General features: G+C 45.7%; 1 protein-coding gene across 1 annotated transcript; it reads left to right on the top strand.

Annotated features, from left to right (window-relative positions):
* The first annotated feature begins 221 nt into the window (after positions 1-221).
* PATL2 (PAT1 homolog 2) lies at positions 222-17,196 on the top strand. The gene is made up of 18 exons (XM_087941767.1): positions 222-260; positions 946-1,057; positions 2,682-3,016; positions 4,634-4,702; positions 5,693-5,758; positions 6,749-6,889; positions 7,118-7,204; positions 10,425-10,555; positions 10,650-10,727; positions 11,258-11,399; positions 12,149-12,266; positions 12,350-12,447; positions 13,496-13,540; positions 13,637-13,785; positions 14,682-14,841; positions 15,422-15,562; positions 16,777-16,874; positions 16,967-17,196. The coding sequence occupies exons 1-18, from the start codon at positions 222-224 to the stop codon at positions 17,118-17,120; spliced, it is 2,163 nt and encodes a 720-aa protein (XP_087797893.1). The 3' UTR covers positions 17,121-17,196.
* Positions 17,197-17,382: the final 186 nt, after the last annotated feature.

Raw genomic sequence — 17,382 nt, 5'->3', positions numbered from 1 at the left:
TTCGAGGGATCTGGTCGAAGTATCGCAAACCAGCTGGCCCCACGCGTGGGAGCCACTCGGGGACCCGACCCCCCCCCCCGTGGCTGAGCCCCTTAAGAGGAGGGGTGTATTTTTTTAAATGAGACCCGGACCGGCTGCCCCGCCCTCGAAAAGGCCCTTTAAAAGAGCCGGCGTGGCCACAGGGAGTGACCGCTGCTGGGTGAAGGTGTTACGAGGGCTCCATGGCCGAAGGAGGAGAATTCCCGGCGACCCCGGACATAGTAAGTACCCGGCGCTTGCGGAGGCTCGGCGGGTGAGCGGGTGGATGCTGGAGCCGGTTGCAGAAGTGCCCCTACCCAAACCGGGGTGCCAGTTGCAATCCTGCTGCATCCTTTTGCCTTCCCTTTCGGGGAAGCTACGTCCTCCTTGGCGTGCTTTGCTTCCGCATTTTGCACGAGTAGTAAACGCAACCGTCGAGTAGTACGTTTCCCCGGAGTAGGCTGCGTCCGTGCGGTCGGGAGTAGTAAGACTTTACTCCCGGAGCGCGTAATTCCAAAGATGCTCCGCGCGGGGCGAGCTCTTTACGCACGGAGTTGTTTCCTCCTCGTTCTCTCCTAAATGTGGATTACACCTCCTCGTGGCTGCTAGAGACCGTGCAGGACTAGTTTGTCCTTTCTCAGCACTAGGGCTGGAATCTTAAAAGGGAAACAAAATGATTGGCTGTCTTACAGTTGGAGAGGAATTGAAATACTACTGCTAGTATAGATAATAGTAACTCAGCAGTGATGCTGGCTCAGTACAAAACACTATTTCTGGCTGAAGTAGACAGACATGGAAGCAAAACTATTGAGTTTAAACTTTCTTGAATTGGCCCAGTTTGATATCCTGTTTTGGTCAAATTCTTTATTCTTTTCCAAGGAGGAATTTAAATCTATGAGATTCCATTTTCTTGTTTGTTTTAATCAGATACTAGAGGATTATTTCATGATGGGGGAGGACACAGGGGACGAACCTGTCACTGACACAGCAACGGAAGAGGATGAAATTGATCTATATATAAACTTAACACTCAGCTCAGGTAAAACATACTGGAACAGCAAATCCTGGTTTCTGTGGTTGGCGTAGAGAGTTTGTAATGAAATAGTATAGCAGGACAAAAGTGAACCAAAGCTGTCGTAACTGAATTTTCTTTCTTCTTTTTTTTCCTTTACAAGAATATAAAGTATAAATAAGAGATTAAAAATATAAAAACCCATTGTTAAAAAGATGTGGATAATTATCCCTATGGAACTTGTCAGTGAACATACTTGAACAATAAACAACATATTGCTTATTGCTAGCATTTTGTATTAATACTGAACATTATAGGTCAAGTTGAAATATAGTTTTGGGAAGGGAAGACCCAAATCTTGGATGAGATACAAAACTATATATAGTGGTTATGCAAGAATGATTTCCAATTAGAATGAAATTCTGCACCAGATTTATTTTCAAAGATGTTAAACAGCTGTATATTAATATTAATATACTTTTTGTAAATACTGTATAATGAAAATATGACTGATAATTGAGTTTCATAGAAGTGTTTGCTCTATTCAATTGGACATGTGGCCAATTTACAAGTATATCTGAAAAGTTGAAAATGACCCCTTCCAAGTTAAATAGGGGTTAAGTTCACGGAGCACATTTATCCTAGTTACTAAGCTAAGCAACCTTCTTAAGATTGCGTAATGTGTCACTTCCAAGTCACTTCCCTAGATTTGCAGTCTGCAAAGGCTCAGAACAAACCAAACCTAATATATGAATGCTAATTTTATATCAAATTAATCAGTAAAGTATTGTGATTAAATTGTATTATTTACATTGTATTCTTTTAAAGCAGCGGTCTCCAACCTTGGCAACGTTAAGACTTGTGGACTTCAATTCCCAGAACCTGGCTGAAGAATTCTGGGAGTTGAAGTCCACAAATCTTCAACGTTGCCAAGGTTGGAGATCCCTGTTTTAAAGTACTTGTCAACTTGTAAAACACTCCTATGCCAATTTCCAAGTTGGTATACGAAATAAGGGGAGGAGGAACCCCTTCAATGAGCAGACGGCAAATGAACATTCCAAAAGTGATCTTACAGAAATTGTAACTGAGGCAACCGGGTATTCTGGGCCCGAAAATCCTCTGTTGGAGAGTGTGATTGATGACGTCTAGCCCATGAATGTGTTCCATTGGACAATCTGAATTATAATATACTCAGAGGGGTGGGGGAAACCAGTGGTGACATGAATTACGTGTCTCAGAATAGGCTTCATACAGGTCATGCTGACATGTTCGCTCCTAATAAATCCTTTGAAGCTTGGCTCAAGACTCGTGATTTAATTAGGGCAACTGCCGGAATCCTGACAGCATTCTTTACAAGAGGGACCTCTTGTAAAGACCATGAACTATATGATAGTCTTCCACCTCTTTAGCCCCTTCAACAGCTAAAGGGATCTAGTAACATCCGCCAAATCCTGAAATTAGTACGGTTGCAAGGAGTACAGATAATAAGATGGCTTGGACCCAGGACCTTTAATCGTGTGAAATCTTGCTTAGGGTGAGATTGCGATAATGTAAGAATTCTATTGCAGTTACAGACCTCCCCTTTTAGCCTGAGGGTGTTTCCATATTGACCTAGATGTTTGTTCTCTTGGTTTGCAAACCTACCCTGAAGACCACGTGGCAAAGTCCTTGACCATGGAATCTCCGAAAGTGGCTGTGATTGACCCCAGGGAAGAGGAGGTGGCCGATGCTGGAGAAGAAAAGGAGACCGGATCTACAGACACGGAACTGATGGCAGAGGATGGAAAAGAAGAGGAGCGTTTTTCCCAAGAGTTTCAGCCCCAGTTTGCTTATAGCACCATGGAGGTAGAAGAAGAAGAAGAAGAAGAAGACGACGACGACATGACCGACTATGGAGAGGTGCCTACAAGTAAGAATGCAGGAAAACTTCATGACTTGGAAGATCCAGCTGTTATGAGCGCTGTATGCAGTCAGCTTCTTCTGGAGGTGAGGGGAACCCTGGGGAATGATGTCCTTTGATAGGTGCTCTCAAAATGGAGATGAGCTACAAAGAAGGGGTGGTAGACCAGCTGGCTATGAAAGAAGGGACATCTCCCCCAATCCGTTGAAAGTGCACTAGGTTTGAGTTGCTTCCCTAAAAGTGTAGCCTCTAAAGGTCTTCTCTAAGCTATGGAAGGGGACCTCAAGTTTTGCTCCTTCTTTCATCTAGAAGCCATCTTCTCTCAGGACCTGGCAGTGGTATGACCGGGGATCTCCATGTGAAGTAGATTAAGCTGAGAGAAGATGGAAAGGCTGTAAATCACTGAGTAAACTCAATAGTCTTCTCTTGGTCCACCTTGGTCTACTTATTTATTTATTTTATTTTGTCAAGCGATTATAAGATAACAGGTATAAGCATAAACATAGTTATGAATACATGAAATGGATACATATAAGAAAATAAGAAGAAACAATAGGACAGGGACGGTAGGCACGTTGGTGCGCTTATGCACGCCCCCTACAGGCCTCTTAGGAAAGGGGCGAGGTCAATAGTAGACAGTCTAAGGTTAAAGTTTTTGGGGTTTGGGGAAGAAATCACAAAGTCAGGTAGAGTATTCCAGACATTGACCACTCTGTTTCTGCAGTCGTATTTCCTGCAATCAAGTTTGGTGCAGTTTACCTTGAGTTTGTATCTATTGTGTGCTCTTGTGTTGTTATGGTTGAAGCTGAAGTATTCATTGACGAGTAGGACATTGCAATGTATAATTTTATGTACTATACGTAGATCGGACCGAAGGCGTCATAGTTCTAGGTTGTCTAGGTCTAGAATTTCAAGTCAGGCTAGAAACCAGGAGTCTGTGAATTCTAGTCCAACCTTAAGCATGAAAGTCAGCTGGGTGACTTTGGGGCTGGTCACAATGTCTCAGTCCAACTTACCCTATAGACAGTGGGTGGGATTCAAAAAAATTTACATACCGGTTTTGTGGGCGTGGCTTGGTGGGCATGGTGGGAAAGTTACTGCAAAATCCTCATTCCCTCCCCACCCCACTAACCTGCTTTCCAGCTCCGTTCTCCTGTGCAGAGCAACCAAAGAAGACCCAGCTGATCAGCTGGGACTCGATGGGAGGCAGAGAATAGATGGGGTTGGCGGGGCCAGTCAGAGGTGGTATTTGCTGGTTCTCCAAACTACTCAAAATTTCTGCTACCGGTTCTCCAGAACTGGTCGGAACCGGCTGAATACCACCTCTGCCTATAGGGTAATTGTTATGGAGAAAATAGGATCGTTATGTATGTTTGTCACCTTGAGTTCTTTATAAAAATAAAATAATGGTGAGGTATATGTTAAATAAAAATATCCACTACCATATCTGACTTCAAATTATAATTTTGTAATTGACCAAAGGGGGAATTACACATATAGGGAAAAAATTCCACGCTTTAATTTCAAATGCATAGCCAAAAATAAAATCCGTAACTGATATTTTGTAATGCCGATAATGCCCCTGAAAAATAAAATAAAATTAGTTGTGCAAGTGCTCATTTTGGATTTAGGACATCCTGTTTCCTCTTTGGTGGCATTTTTGTGATTTTTCTTTCTTTGAATCCCTTCGTTTCTCTTTGCAGAATGAAGATTCTGCTATTCTTGATAGCAAACTGGCCAACCATCTTTCAGATTTTTCTCCCGATTACTTGGTAAGACGGTTTAACTTCTACTCTCCCTCCCCTTCTGATGAATGTGTACTAATGGAGGAAATACAAAAAGCGGGGTTGGGGTTAGGCAGGATTTTACAGGAAGGGGCTGCTGTTGAACGGATCCATCAGACAAACATTCCGCTGTGAACCAAGGCAGCCAATATATCACAACACAGCTTCCTCTTTTCCCCACAACAACCAACTTGTGAGGTGGGTTAGGCTGAGAGTGAAAGAGGGCCTGGCACAAAGTTACCCAGCTAGTTTTCGTGAGTAAGGTGGAACTAGAACTCACCATCTCCTGCTTTCTAGCCTTAACGATTGGGCTGAACTGCCTTTCTAAATGGATAACAAATCTATCCATATATAAAAGCGAAACACCACTCACGCATCATCACAAAATCTCCAGAACCGTAAAGTCTACAAACTTGGAAATTTGGCACCTATGTCCCTCTTGGCTTCTAGGGGCTCGCTAAAGAAAGGATTTTTCGAAATGACTATCGCAACATTTAGAGTATTTCCTACATTATTATTATTAACGCGCTCTGATGCTAAGGAGTTCTACTTCCCCTCCCCACCTGAAAAGAAATCTGTGCCAAATGCAAAACACAAGCAAAGGAGTTTCAGTTTCAGTTTTACAGCAGCAAGCAGCTTTAGTACAGAACAGTTGAGCTAAGCCACGCCCAGGCTCCTTGCTGTCTCCTTGCTCACATAGCAAATACTGTCTCAGTTTCCAAACAGCCCTCAACTATCTCACATGCTAACCAGATGAATACTGATGGATGCCAGTAGGCAGAGGCAGAAATCCCCCCCCACACACACACTTATTTTCCTCCCCAAAAGCTAAGCCCGATCACATAGCTTCGTAGCAAAGCATGGGTATCGAGCTAGTGAGCAATAGAAGCAGCCTTGAATGCTCTAACTGTACCAATTGCTTGCAGTCATTTTGCCTCTTTGCTCATCTTTGCATCTATTTTCCCCCCTCCTGTTTAGCCCCATTTAAAGAGTTGCATGTGGAATCCAATTCTGAGAAGGGCCCCGTCGTTATCTGTGATACAGGTAACTCTCTTTCTCTCTGGTTGGCTTTATCATCTACCCAAGTTGATTAAGCTTGGCTACCACTAATTGCCCTAAACCGGGATGGGCTGCGTGAATCCAGCACTGAGCCAGCCATAAGGCAGGGTGTTCAAAACAGCGGCAGCTGGATCCATCCAGCACCGCAAGCCAAAAACAAAAACCACACCATGACGGAAAGCCTTGCGTGAACCCGGTCTTCTGGGTCTTGAAGAAGCCTTAGAAGTGTTTGAAGCTTCTCATATTTTAGAGGAGGGGGCTTTTATTTTCCGAATGAGAACGTCTTAGTGTGGATATGATCAAAGATGGATGGAAGGGAGGAAGGAAGAGAAGGAAAGAAGGGGGAAGAAAGGAGGAAAGGGGGAAGGAAGGAGAGAAGGAAGGAAGGAGTTCAGAGAGGAAAAAGCAAGAGATGATATCAGACCCATTTGCCTTAATTAAACAGAATTCTGGATTAATTTTCAAAAATGGCATTTTGGTAGCCTATTTTCACCTTCTGTGGTTCTCTACCCTTCTGCCACTGGAAGACACTCCAAATTATACTTTTCTCCTAATACCTTTTGGTCTTAATTGCTTTAAAATCAGGACGATTGATACTTCGGGCCTAAAAGGTCCCAAATTATCTTCAGCTTCTTCCTCTTTCCTCCTCTTGAGAGGTCATTTCACTTCCAACTGAAATGTGGGATTAAACAAGGATGGTTGAGGTCTGAAAATCCGCTTCAGAGCAGAAGCCAAATACTTACCCTTAAATTCAGTCCTACGGAGTTTTAAACATAGTGAGTGAAGTGCCCCAAAGTTGTGGTCTGCAAGGGACGTGTCCAGAGGACGTGCCAAAAGAAGTCAAGATGCCCAGCGGTGCAACTTGAAGCTTCGCCTGGTTTTTATCTGCATTGTGACAGTGCTTTGGTGTGCCTCCTGTCAACGAGCCCATCTCGAATTGCAATTCGAGGTTGACTGTCATTTCTTGTCCTTCAGGCTCTAGAAAGGATGTCTCGGTCCGCTTCCAATCTAGACTTCCTGACTTCACCGATGTGGACCAACTACCTCGATTCCCCTGATGGGCACTGCTCGTTTTTCCATGGCAGGACTCCCACTCTTCAGCGTTTCATGTGTCAAGTAAGGGAAACGATTGATTGATTCTGCAGAAGCTCCGGGCTCTAGCAGGAACCTCGTTGCGCGTGGTTGAATAATAAAAACCGTTGGCTTGAGTTGGTGCCAAGATCTTCTAAGAGTTCAGGATTCTGGTTTTAATATGTATTTTATATATAGTCGAGTTGTCTATATACGTTTGAACTTCTCAATTTTGATGATTGTCACTGCTCCGGTCCTCTTCCTCTCTTGCAGCAACCTCGAGTGATGCCGCCTTCCATAAGACCGCCTTATCCGTTCACTCCATCCCGTAGGATACGTCGTCTGTTTGGCCGTAATCAGGTGATGTGCTATGGAATTTGAATATTGTACCTCTGGGACAGAGTACCTCAACCTTGGCCACTGGGGGAGGTGTCTGGACTTCAACTCCCAGAATTCCCCAGTCAGCCTGACCAGTTTTGCAATCTGCATGGGTTATTTATTTTATTTGTCAAGTGATTATAAGATAACAAGTATAAGTATAAATATAATTATGAATACATGAAATGGATACATATAAGAAAAATGCGCTTATGCATGCCCCTACAGACCTCTTAAGGAAAGGGGTGAGGTCAATAGTAGACAGTCTAAGGTTAAAGCTTTTGGGGTTTGGGGAAGAAGCCACAGAGTCAGGTAGAGTATTCCAGACATTGACCACTCTGTTGCTAAAGTCATATTTCCTGCATTCGAGTTTGGTGCGGTTTACCTTGAGTTTGTATCTATTGTGTGCTCTTGTATTGTTATGGTTGAAGTATTCATTGACAGGTAGGACTTTGCAATATATAATTTTATATACTATACTTAAATCGGACTGAAGGTGGCATAGTTCTAGGTCTAGAATTTCAAGTCTGGTGGCATAAGGAATTCTGCAACAAGTAGAGGAGTGGAGAACTCTTCTTGTGAAATATTTCTGGACTTTCTCCACTGTATTAATATCAGATACGTAATGCGGGTTCCAGACTGATGAGCTGTATTCAAGTATTGGTCTAGCAAATGTTTTGTATGCTCTAGTTAGCAGTGTGATAATACCAGAGAAAAAGCTACACAGGATTAGGTTAACAACTCTTAATGCCTTTTTGGCTATGTAGTTACAGTGGGCTCTAGCACTTAGGTCATTTGAGATGCGTACTCCAAGTTATGAGTGTAATGGGCAAGCTCCACTATAGTTGTAACTTGAGAGAGAATGGAATGGCATGGAATGAGTTGGAAGGGACCTTGGAGGTCTTCTAGTCCAGCCTTCTGTTTAAGCAGGAGAACCTGTAGAATTTCAGATAAGTGTCTGTCTAGTTTCTTCTTAAAAACCTCCAGTGATGGAGCGCTCATGATTTCTGGTGGCAAGCTGTTCCACTGGTTTATTGTCCTCACTGTTAGGAAGTTCCTCCTTAGTTCCAGGTTGCTTCTGTCTTTGATTAGTTTCCATTCTTGTCCTGCCCTCCGGTGCTTTGGAGAAAATTTGACCCCCTCTTCTTTGTGGCAGCCCCTCAAATACTGGAATACTGCTCTCATGTCACCCCTAATTCTTCTTTTCTTTAGACTAGCCAACCCCAAATCTGTTCTGACCCAACCGGGATCCCAAAGAGTAAACACAGACAAAGGCAGCAGCCCCCACCTTTTAAGGTTTAATAACGAATTCTGTTCCTTTCCACTAATTAGCTCTGACAAGAAAGAGCCTTGCCAATTTGTTTGTCAAGGCTGCCAAAAACCCAGAGATAAGGACTAATTTACAAGATTATCCAAACATGAACTAAGTTGTCCACAAGTTGAACTTTGGAGCTTCTTTGCTGTCTGCAAAGAACGCTTTTCCAAACCTGGCTTTTATCCTCTTGAGGGAGGGGCCATTACCTTGCAGCCTTACTCCCGAGTCACCCGTGCTGTTGTAACTGTTCTTTCCTCCGAGTAATCCTTCATGGATGTGCACTTGGCACAGGCTCCTCGGGAACCTCCTCATCGCTGCTGCCAGCCCCCACAATCTCTGAAGATAGCAGTCCATTCCCTGATGGTCCTGGCCCCTTATCTGAGTCCTCGCTCTCCTCAGCCGTCCGTACCTGCTGCCGGCTAACCACAACAAAATCCTGCAGGTGTTCTTCCTGTGGTTTAGTCTTCAGGCCTTTGATCCTCTTAGTTGCTCTTCTCTGAACTTTTTCCAAGGTCTCAATATCATTTTTTTTTGTAGTAGGGTGACCAAAATTTATAAGCTATAAGAGTTGTACAAAGAGCTGTACCTGTACTCTGCTGGAAAAGGGGTTTTTGTTACCCTGGTTTGGAGAAGCAGCCAAGGTGTCCTTAGCCAGGTCTTCTTTGTTAAGCGAGAGTATACAAGAGGTGATTCCTTCTCAAAATCCTTTAAAGAGATTTCGGACTGCTGAACACTCATTAGGTCACTCTGATCTTGCACCTTATTTTTTAAAAAGTTATTTATTTGTGTTATTTGTTGAGCATGTGTTAGAAATCAGGGGTGGCCAATCTTTTGGACCTCAGGGACCACCAAACTCATAATTTGCAGCAGACACCCTGGGAGAATCCCCAAAAAAGTCTGCAGGAAAATTCCCTATCCCATTTCCCTACAGGTCAATCATTCTTTGGGATCGCAAGATACCATCTCCAGCTCCGTTCTCGGGGGGTGGGGAGAGAGAGAAGAGGGAAAGATAGAGACTTTTGGCTTCATGCAAGGAAAGCAGCAGGAGCAACAGAAGTCTTTCTTTCTCCCCCAAAACCCACCAGAAACAAGTTTTTGTGAGACTTGTCATGCCGGCGCAGCCTCTTGGAGCAGGAGGCCTTGCAAGGTCCCAAGGACTCATTTCTGGTGGAGTTTGGGGGAGAGAAAGAAAGACTTTTGCTGCTTTCCTTGCGTGCAGCCAAAAGCAGAAGAAGAAAGAAGCAGAAAGAAGCAGCCCAGTGGCCAGGCCAGGCGCGTGGGGCGAATGGGGCAAGTTCCCCCCCCTCCGCCCTTTCCCCACTCCCCTCGCTACCTCTTCTTGTTGGCAATGCAAGCAACGCAAGCCTTGTGTTCCCGTGGGCCATGTGGGCGGCGTAGCCTTTGTGTTCCCGCGCAGCCTGGATTAATTGCTTTGGGGGATGCTTTGACATTTCTCTGCGGACCACCAAAATTTTCTCATGGACCACCAGTGGTCCTTGGCCACTGGTTGGCGACTGCTGCATTAGATAACAGATATAGGTATAAACATGAATATTAATACAGGAAATGGGTAAGAATAAGCGGGAACATTAGGACAGGGACGGTAGGCACATTGGTGCCCTTATGCCCTTTACGGATCTCTTAGGAATGGGGTGAGGTAGACAGTCTAAGGTTAAAGTTTTTGGGATTTGGGGGAAAAAAACCCACAGAGTCAGGTAAGGTGTTCCAGGCATTGACCATTGTGTTGCTGAAGTCGTATTTCCTATAATTGAGTTGGTGCAGTTCACCTTGAGTTTGTATCTATTGTGTGCTCTTGTATTGTTACGGTTGAAGAACAGAACGACCAAAGCGGTTAGGATTTAACCCCTCAGTGTGTTCCCTCTCCAGATGTCAGGATATGGTTCTCCACCTCCATTCCAGCCGTTTTTTTCCAATGCCAGCAGCCCAACGTGGGCTTCGACCCACACCCCTAAAACACCACCTTTCAGCCCACCGGCTGGCAGCCAACATAAGTTCAGGTAAACGGGGATTCAGACCACGCTTTGGTTTCCCCCATTCCCACCCCGAAGAGAGTTGGCGTTCACTGCTCTCATTCGTCTTCCGTTTTCCTAGCTTGCCCAGCACAATGACCCAGTTGCACCCTTTGCACCAGCGATTTCTGACCCAAAGACTGCGAGGACAAGAAGCGAGGTAACGGGGCAGGGAAAATAGAAAAAGGGGGAACAAAGCCACGGTGGTTGACTCGAGTCGTGATATTTCATGTATCGAAAGAAACATTATACAGATTGCAATGGTGGCTATGTGTGGTCAAGTCAACCAGACTGCGAGGACAAGAAGCGAATACCACCTCTAACCAGGGCTGAATTATTGAGCGTGAGATAACCTTACCGTTGGGTTGTCCCCAGATTTCCTATCCTTGCCTCAGTGCCTTATACATGAAGGGTTGTGTGGCTTAGTGTACTTGTTCCACGCGCTAAATCCCATCTGGTGGAACAAATCCCAGATTTAAGGTAAGGCCTTCAAAATAAAATTTTGACTTATGTTGGCTACTGACCTTCCATTCATGGCTTGTTGGTCCAGATGATTCAAGGGCTCTTTCAAAATCTGCCCCAGAGAGTTAAAGGTAAAATGAAGATATATTTCTTGGCTGAAGTTGACTTCTTGGACCAGGGGAGTTTCAAAACGTATCTCATAGATAAGTGTTCCTGCTTGCTTCCAAGACTTCCTTCCGTGGACTCCCAGCCCTCAGAAGTGGATCCTTTCTCCGGCCTCATGACTCCAGTTGAAAAAGATTGGGTGATAAAGGTACAGATGTTGCAGCTGCAGAGTGAAAATCCCGAGCGGGATGATTATTATTACCAGGTGAGTGCAGGAAATGGGTGGAACCGGTCTCAGCTTGTGGGCCGGGCAGGGGAGAATCCATGGCGTGGTGGATGGGCATCACAATGGATTGCTTGTGGTTGTAGGGGCATCCTTGTTCCTTTGGAAGTGATGCTATCAAGGGAGGAAATGAGGAAGCCAAGGAACGCATGAGGCACCTCCTGAAGCAGAAGGCTCTCTTGAAGGACCCAAAAGAGGGTCTCCCAAACTTGGCAAGTTTAAGACTTGTGGACTTCAACTCCCAGAGTTCCTCAGCCAGCTGGCGAGTTGAAGTCCACAAGTCTTAAAGTTGCCAAGGTTGGAGACCCCTGTTCTAGTCCAACCCACCACCCAAGCCGGAGACCCTACACCAGGGGTCTTCAAACTTGACAAATTTAAGACTTCTGGACTTCAACTCCCAGAATTCCTCCTCCAATCATGTCAGCTCAGGAATTCTGGGAGTCGAAGTCCACAAGTTTTAAACTTGCCAAGTTTGGAAGATCCTTGCCCTACACACCATTTCTGACAGATGGCAGTCCAGTCTCTTCTTGAAAGCTTCCAGGGATGAAGCTCCCACAACTTCTGAAGGCAACTCAATTTCCTCTCCGGTCTATGGAAAAAAATCTTTTTCCATGGAACCGGTCCCTGGTGCCCAAAAGGTTGGGGTCACCAGGGACTGCTCTAAAGATAACCCTAATTTATATACTGTAGGCTCTTCCTCCTCTGACCCAAGTGTCCTACTTTGTCCCTAGGAATATTATCGCAAGCTGGAGCACAAACAAGCCGAGAAAGGATTCTTGGCAGGAAGTAAACCAGACGTCCCTAAGCTCGTCACCCCGTATATCCAAAGAGTGGACAGCTATGAATCTAGTAAGTCCAGTGCAAAGGGGTGGGGGGTCTTTCTAAGGCATGGAAATGCGCGAACCTCTCCTAATAGCGACTTCCTCTGCCAGTAGTGCGGATTCCCGGATCCTTAGGACAGGTAGCCGTGTCTACCTGCTACAGTCCCCGCAGGGCTATCGATGCTGTGCACCATTTCTCTGTGGAACAGGTAGGTGCCCGATCGTTTCGCCCACCCTGTACCTGAATGGCAGCATCAGGAGGGGGCCTCTCTTTATATATTTTGGCGGGGTGGGGAGAAGATTGTTGCAAATAACGTACAAAAATTTTCAAAAATTCAAAAATTTCAAAAAATTTAGCAACAGGTTCTCTGCCCGGTGGCTGGGTGGGCGTGGCCGTGGTAGGCATGGCCTAATCGGCCTCCTGCACCACGGCCGGAGGGGGAGTGTTTTTGCCCTCCCCGGACTCCGGAGGCTCTCTGGAAGCTGGAAATGGGCTCATTTCTGGCCTTCCCGAACTTCCAAGAAGCCCGTTTTTCATCCTCCTCGAGCCTCCGTGTGCACCCTGCACTTACCTGCATCCAAAACGGGCCTTGTGGGGACTCCTGGGTGTAGAGTTGTAATTGCAGGAATGTTCCAATCTCGGATGGCCAACCTCAGATAAAGAATGGTTTCCAAGCAAATACAACTCAGGCAAACAAAGTCACTAATCTAAAGGAGGATTAGAGAGAGGAAGTCAACATATGTTAGACTTTAACTAGAGATAATTAATTGTATTAATTACTGTGCTAAACAGTAACGAAAGTTAAGCAGTAACCAAAGTTAACCAGTGATGGAGGATAATTAAAAATGTGTATAAATGCAAGACTAGACTCCAATAAAGATCATCGTGATTCAGTTGTTCATGATCAAACAACTCGACTGCCTCGACATTACAACACCTGGGAGAGGCAGGGCGGGGTCAGCCGCGAGTGGGATTTGGGGGTTGTTCCAAACTGCACAGAATCTTCACTTAGGGTCTCTCCAGATCCCCTGCAAACCGCAAGCAGCCCACCCGTCTTAAACCTATTAAATCAACATTTGTCCTGGACGTCGGACGGACACAGCGTGCCATTTAATTGCTCCACGGTCTGCAACTCGTCTGGAGAAGTCGTTGCAAATTCAGTGGGAAGGGGCCTGCAGATTCGTTAGAACGCGCTGCCGGCGGCTACTTTTCTAGCGACTCAAATCTTTTCGTTTCCTTCTCTCTTATTTTCCAAGGCGGTGGGAAATCAACGGATACAAGTACTGTACCAGATCGAGAATGTAAGTGGCTGCTGGCTGCTTCTTTATACGTTTGTAAGGTTTAACAGTTGAGTAGATTAAAAGTCCTGGCTGATGTTTTATATGCTCTCGAAACAGATGTACCTTCTGCTCCTGGAGATAGAGGAGATTCAGCGGAAACTGGATGAGGCCCCAGAGGAGATGCATCCCCGGTTATGTGAGAAGCTTCTCCACGTGGTAGAGCGCACCTACCAAGCACTGAGAATTGAAAAGCATTCTGGCAAAGAGTAAGTCCAAGACAAGTGACATAAGGGTAACAGGAGAGCACCTTTACAATGACTTAGTGTCTGCATAAGTTCATTTCAGCTGCTTTCTTAACAGTACCAACAGTTACCTCTCTTCTTCTTTCTGCTTTCCTGCTAAAGCAGTGCCCCCTTCTCCAAAAAATTTTGGGGCACAAGGGACTGGTTCCATGGGGAAAGATTTGTCTGCGGACCGGAGGAGGTGGTGGTTTTGTGTGCAGCCTGGCTCCTGCAGATGGAGCTTCACTTGTTTGGGTGGCCCAGTTGAGGACCCCTGTGCTAACGAACGTTTTCCACGTGGTCTGGAACTGTGAGGTTCACATCCTCCCTGCTCTATGACCCTCTGCTTTCAATTTTGAGAAGGCCATTCTCTACCCATTGACTGGGAATTGTTGTTCTTATCAAGAGTGATTCTGATTCACAATCGAGAGGCTGCGAGTTCGATCCTAGGCAGATCTCCTGCTCGAGCAGGGGGTGGTGGACTAGATGACCTCCAAGGTCCCTCCCAACTCTGTGATTCTATGATTCATCTCCTTTTAACGACCCCATCCTCCCTCATGGAGTGGAGTCTGAGCAACTGAATGGAGCTGGGTTTTTTTTACTGGCCAGATGCCCTTCCTGTTGCCAGTACGGAGGGTTTTTTTTCCAGCAGATACATTCCCATTGCGCCCAGAGAGAGAGAAATATCTGCCTCTACCTAAGATGGAACTCATGAGAGTTCCGCCCCAGGCCACCTCACCACTCAAGAGTGATTCTGGATAATTTCTGGAAATTCCAGGACTTTTCTGTAGCTATACTCTTGAGCTCTTTGACGTGTAGTTTTTCTCACTCCTCACAAAGTCTTTGCTTTGATTTCCTTGGATGTTTTCTTTTCCTTTCAGAGAGGTGCAAGAGGAGTTTCTACAGATTCTACTGATTAGAAAAGGGAAGCGGTTAGTGGCCCGTCTCCTACCACATCTGTCCCCAGAGCAAGCCAAGATAATCCTTGTCAACATTGTACAACACCTAGCAGTGCTTATCAAGAAGGACTTGCTGGAGGAGGTAATTGTTCTCACCCTAGTTCTCCTTTAGCCATTACCCGGATATTTGGAGATCCTTGCACGGTGGGATTTTTGCACGCAAAGCAAGCATTTTGCATTTCTAAGAACCACCTCACAGAGTGGCTTGATTTCTTCTGACCCAAAGTCTTCAGAAACCAATGGGACAAAATGGACGAACTTCATTTGAGTTGAGGTCCCAAGCTTATTCTGCGGGGTGGGAAGGTTACAATCTGAATTTGTTCTGTGGCTCGATATTGCTAAAAAAAAAAGGTGTGTGTGCGCACGCGCGTGCCTTGGTTTAGCTATGATTGGTTGAATAAACTACAACTGGCTAACTTCACTAAACATATGAAGTGGTAAACCTGAATGAACACAGTGCAGGGATGGTCCATTTAGGATGCTGGCAACATTGTGGTTTAGTCCCGTGGGTGAACCCAGCTTAGATACAATGGTTGACTGGATTCCAGTATCTCTGGTCTATGGACTGGATGTAATAATTTGTCCCAGGGTGGAAGACTTGGGTTTGATCTAATGTTTTGTCACTTTGCTGTTCTTCCTCTTGGCCCCTTTGACTCTGGCAGACCCTCCCTGTCCTCTACAATCCTCTCTGTGACACCATTGGGCAGTTGACGTTTAGACAGTTGATGGACGTCCTCCAGAAACTCACCCAGTTGCAGCCTGATTCTGTCAAGCAATCCCTCGCTTTGGTCTTTGGCAATAAGGTATGGGAGTGTACACATTTCTGAGCGGAATCCATCCTGGAGTGAGGTGTAGAATTTTTTCTTAGCAAGTACCATCTAGGTCAGCGGTTGCCAAATGGTAGGCCGTGAGAAAATTTTGGTGGGATGCAGAGAAATCTCACCCTCAGAGCACCCCCCGAAAGCAATTAATCCAGGCTGCGCAGAAACACAAGGCTTTGCCGGGAGATTTAGATTAGTTAGGAAGCAGGAAATGGTTGGATTTCTTGCTTTCTAGCTAGTCTTTAGATCTTCAGCTCTGCTTTTAAGCACAGCCGAACCTCCCTTAGGTTCTGTTATTCAGGGCAGACTCACGGCAAGCAAATTTCATGTGACAGACTGAGCTAGCTGATGGCAGATAGATAGATCACTGAATGATTCTGTGAGCAACTCAATCTGCCTGCCTGCTTTGCCTGATTTTGTGTAAAAGTTGCTCTCTTTTTTTATAAAAAAAATCAATATTTATATAAATATTTATAATATTTACATACAAGCCATTCCCAGCCAGTCATGTGACCACCAAGCCACACCCACAAATTAGGCCATGCCCACAGAAACAGTTAGTGGTCCCTGGGATTTAAAATTATGAGTTTGGTGGTCCCTGAGGTTCAAAAGGTTGGCGACTCCTGGTCTAGGACAGTGGTGGCTAACCATTTTGGGCTTCTGTGCCAAAAATTGCATGCTCACTCATGTGCCAGCACCCAGAAGGCAATGCGTGCAGGGGGGCCACGCCCTCTGCGCATACGCATGCAATTCTCCTCCCCCCGCCACTCCCTTACCTGCACTGTGCATGCGTGCGCCTCCCAGCTGATTTTTTTCGGCCTCCCAGAGATTCGAGGGAAGCCTCTGCAGCCTTTGGAGGCCAAAAAATGGGCCTGTTTTGTCACTTCCGGTATTTCTGGAAATATAGGAAGTGACAAGGCGGGCCTGTTTTTCGGCCTCCAAAGGCTGCAGAGGCTTCCCTCGAGCCTCTGGGAGGCTGAAAAAGGCCCGAAAATCAGCCAGGAGGTGCCCGCATGCACGGTGAGGTGAGTTTGCCTGGGGCTTGCGTGCCTGCACCTGTGGCACACATGCCATAGGTTCACCATCCTGGATCTAGGTTGTACGTAATTCCAAAGTTTTCCCGTCTAGACAGTGACTTAAGTTGAATCCAAGTGCTTTCTTGGTGGGTTTCTAATCTTCCACCCTCTTTCCCCAAGTTTGCCATCTCGCTGCTGTACCTGCTCTTAAGCCATGGTGAGAGATGCCACTCTTCAGATACATCCCCAAAGCCTGATAGCAAAGATTTGGAAACATGGTGAGGAACCCCCTGGGGAGCAGAACGATCCTAGTCTGGCGGGCTGATCAATGCTGGGTTGCCTACGGTTGCTCTTGTGTCATTCTTCACAGGGTGGATTTGGTGCTCCTTGTTGCAAGAGAGCTGTCTCAAGTTCCCAAAATCTCCATGGTGGAACCTCTTCACCTTCCCAGCAACCTTCTCTTCCTCTTCTGTCGCTATGTGGACAAGGACATTGTGAACCGCTTGGATGTCCAGATGGACTGAGGACAATCCATGGTTGTGGGAGTCTATTATATAAAGGCACGTATATCTGTAAGGGCTCAACATGTATGGCAGGGCAGTGGTAAATGAAAGCTGTAGGGTCTTTATAGCCCAGTCACTTGACAAGAGGTGAGGGACTTCTTTGGTAATTGCATGTCACCTCTCAGCTCTCTTTGGTCTTTGATTGGCCAAGTAACCTCCAGGTCTTGCTGAACTACAATTCCCAACATTCCTAGCAAGCACGGCCAATAGTGAAGGTGTCAGG

Source organism: Pseudonaja textilis, chromosome 13, assembly GCF_049901715.1.
Source record: "Pseudonaja textilis isolate UNSWEBS1 chromosome 13, rPseTex1.2, whole genome shotgun sequence".
NCBI lineage: Eukaryota > Metazoa > Chordata > Lepidosauria > Squamata > Elapidae > Pseudonaja > Pseudonaja textilis.
The sequence above is the reverse complement of the archived record's forward strand: the minus strand, read 5'-3'. Positions and strand labels throughout refer to the sequence as shown.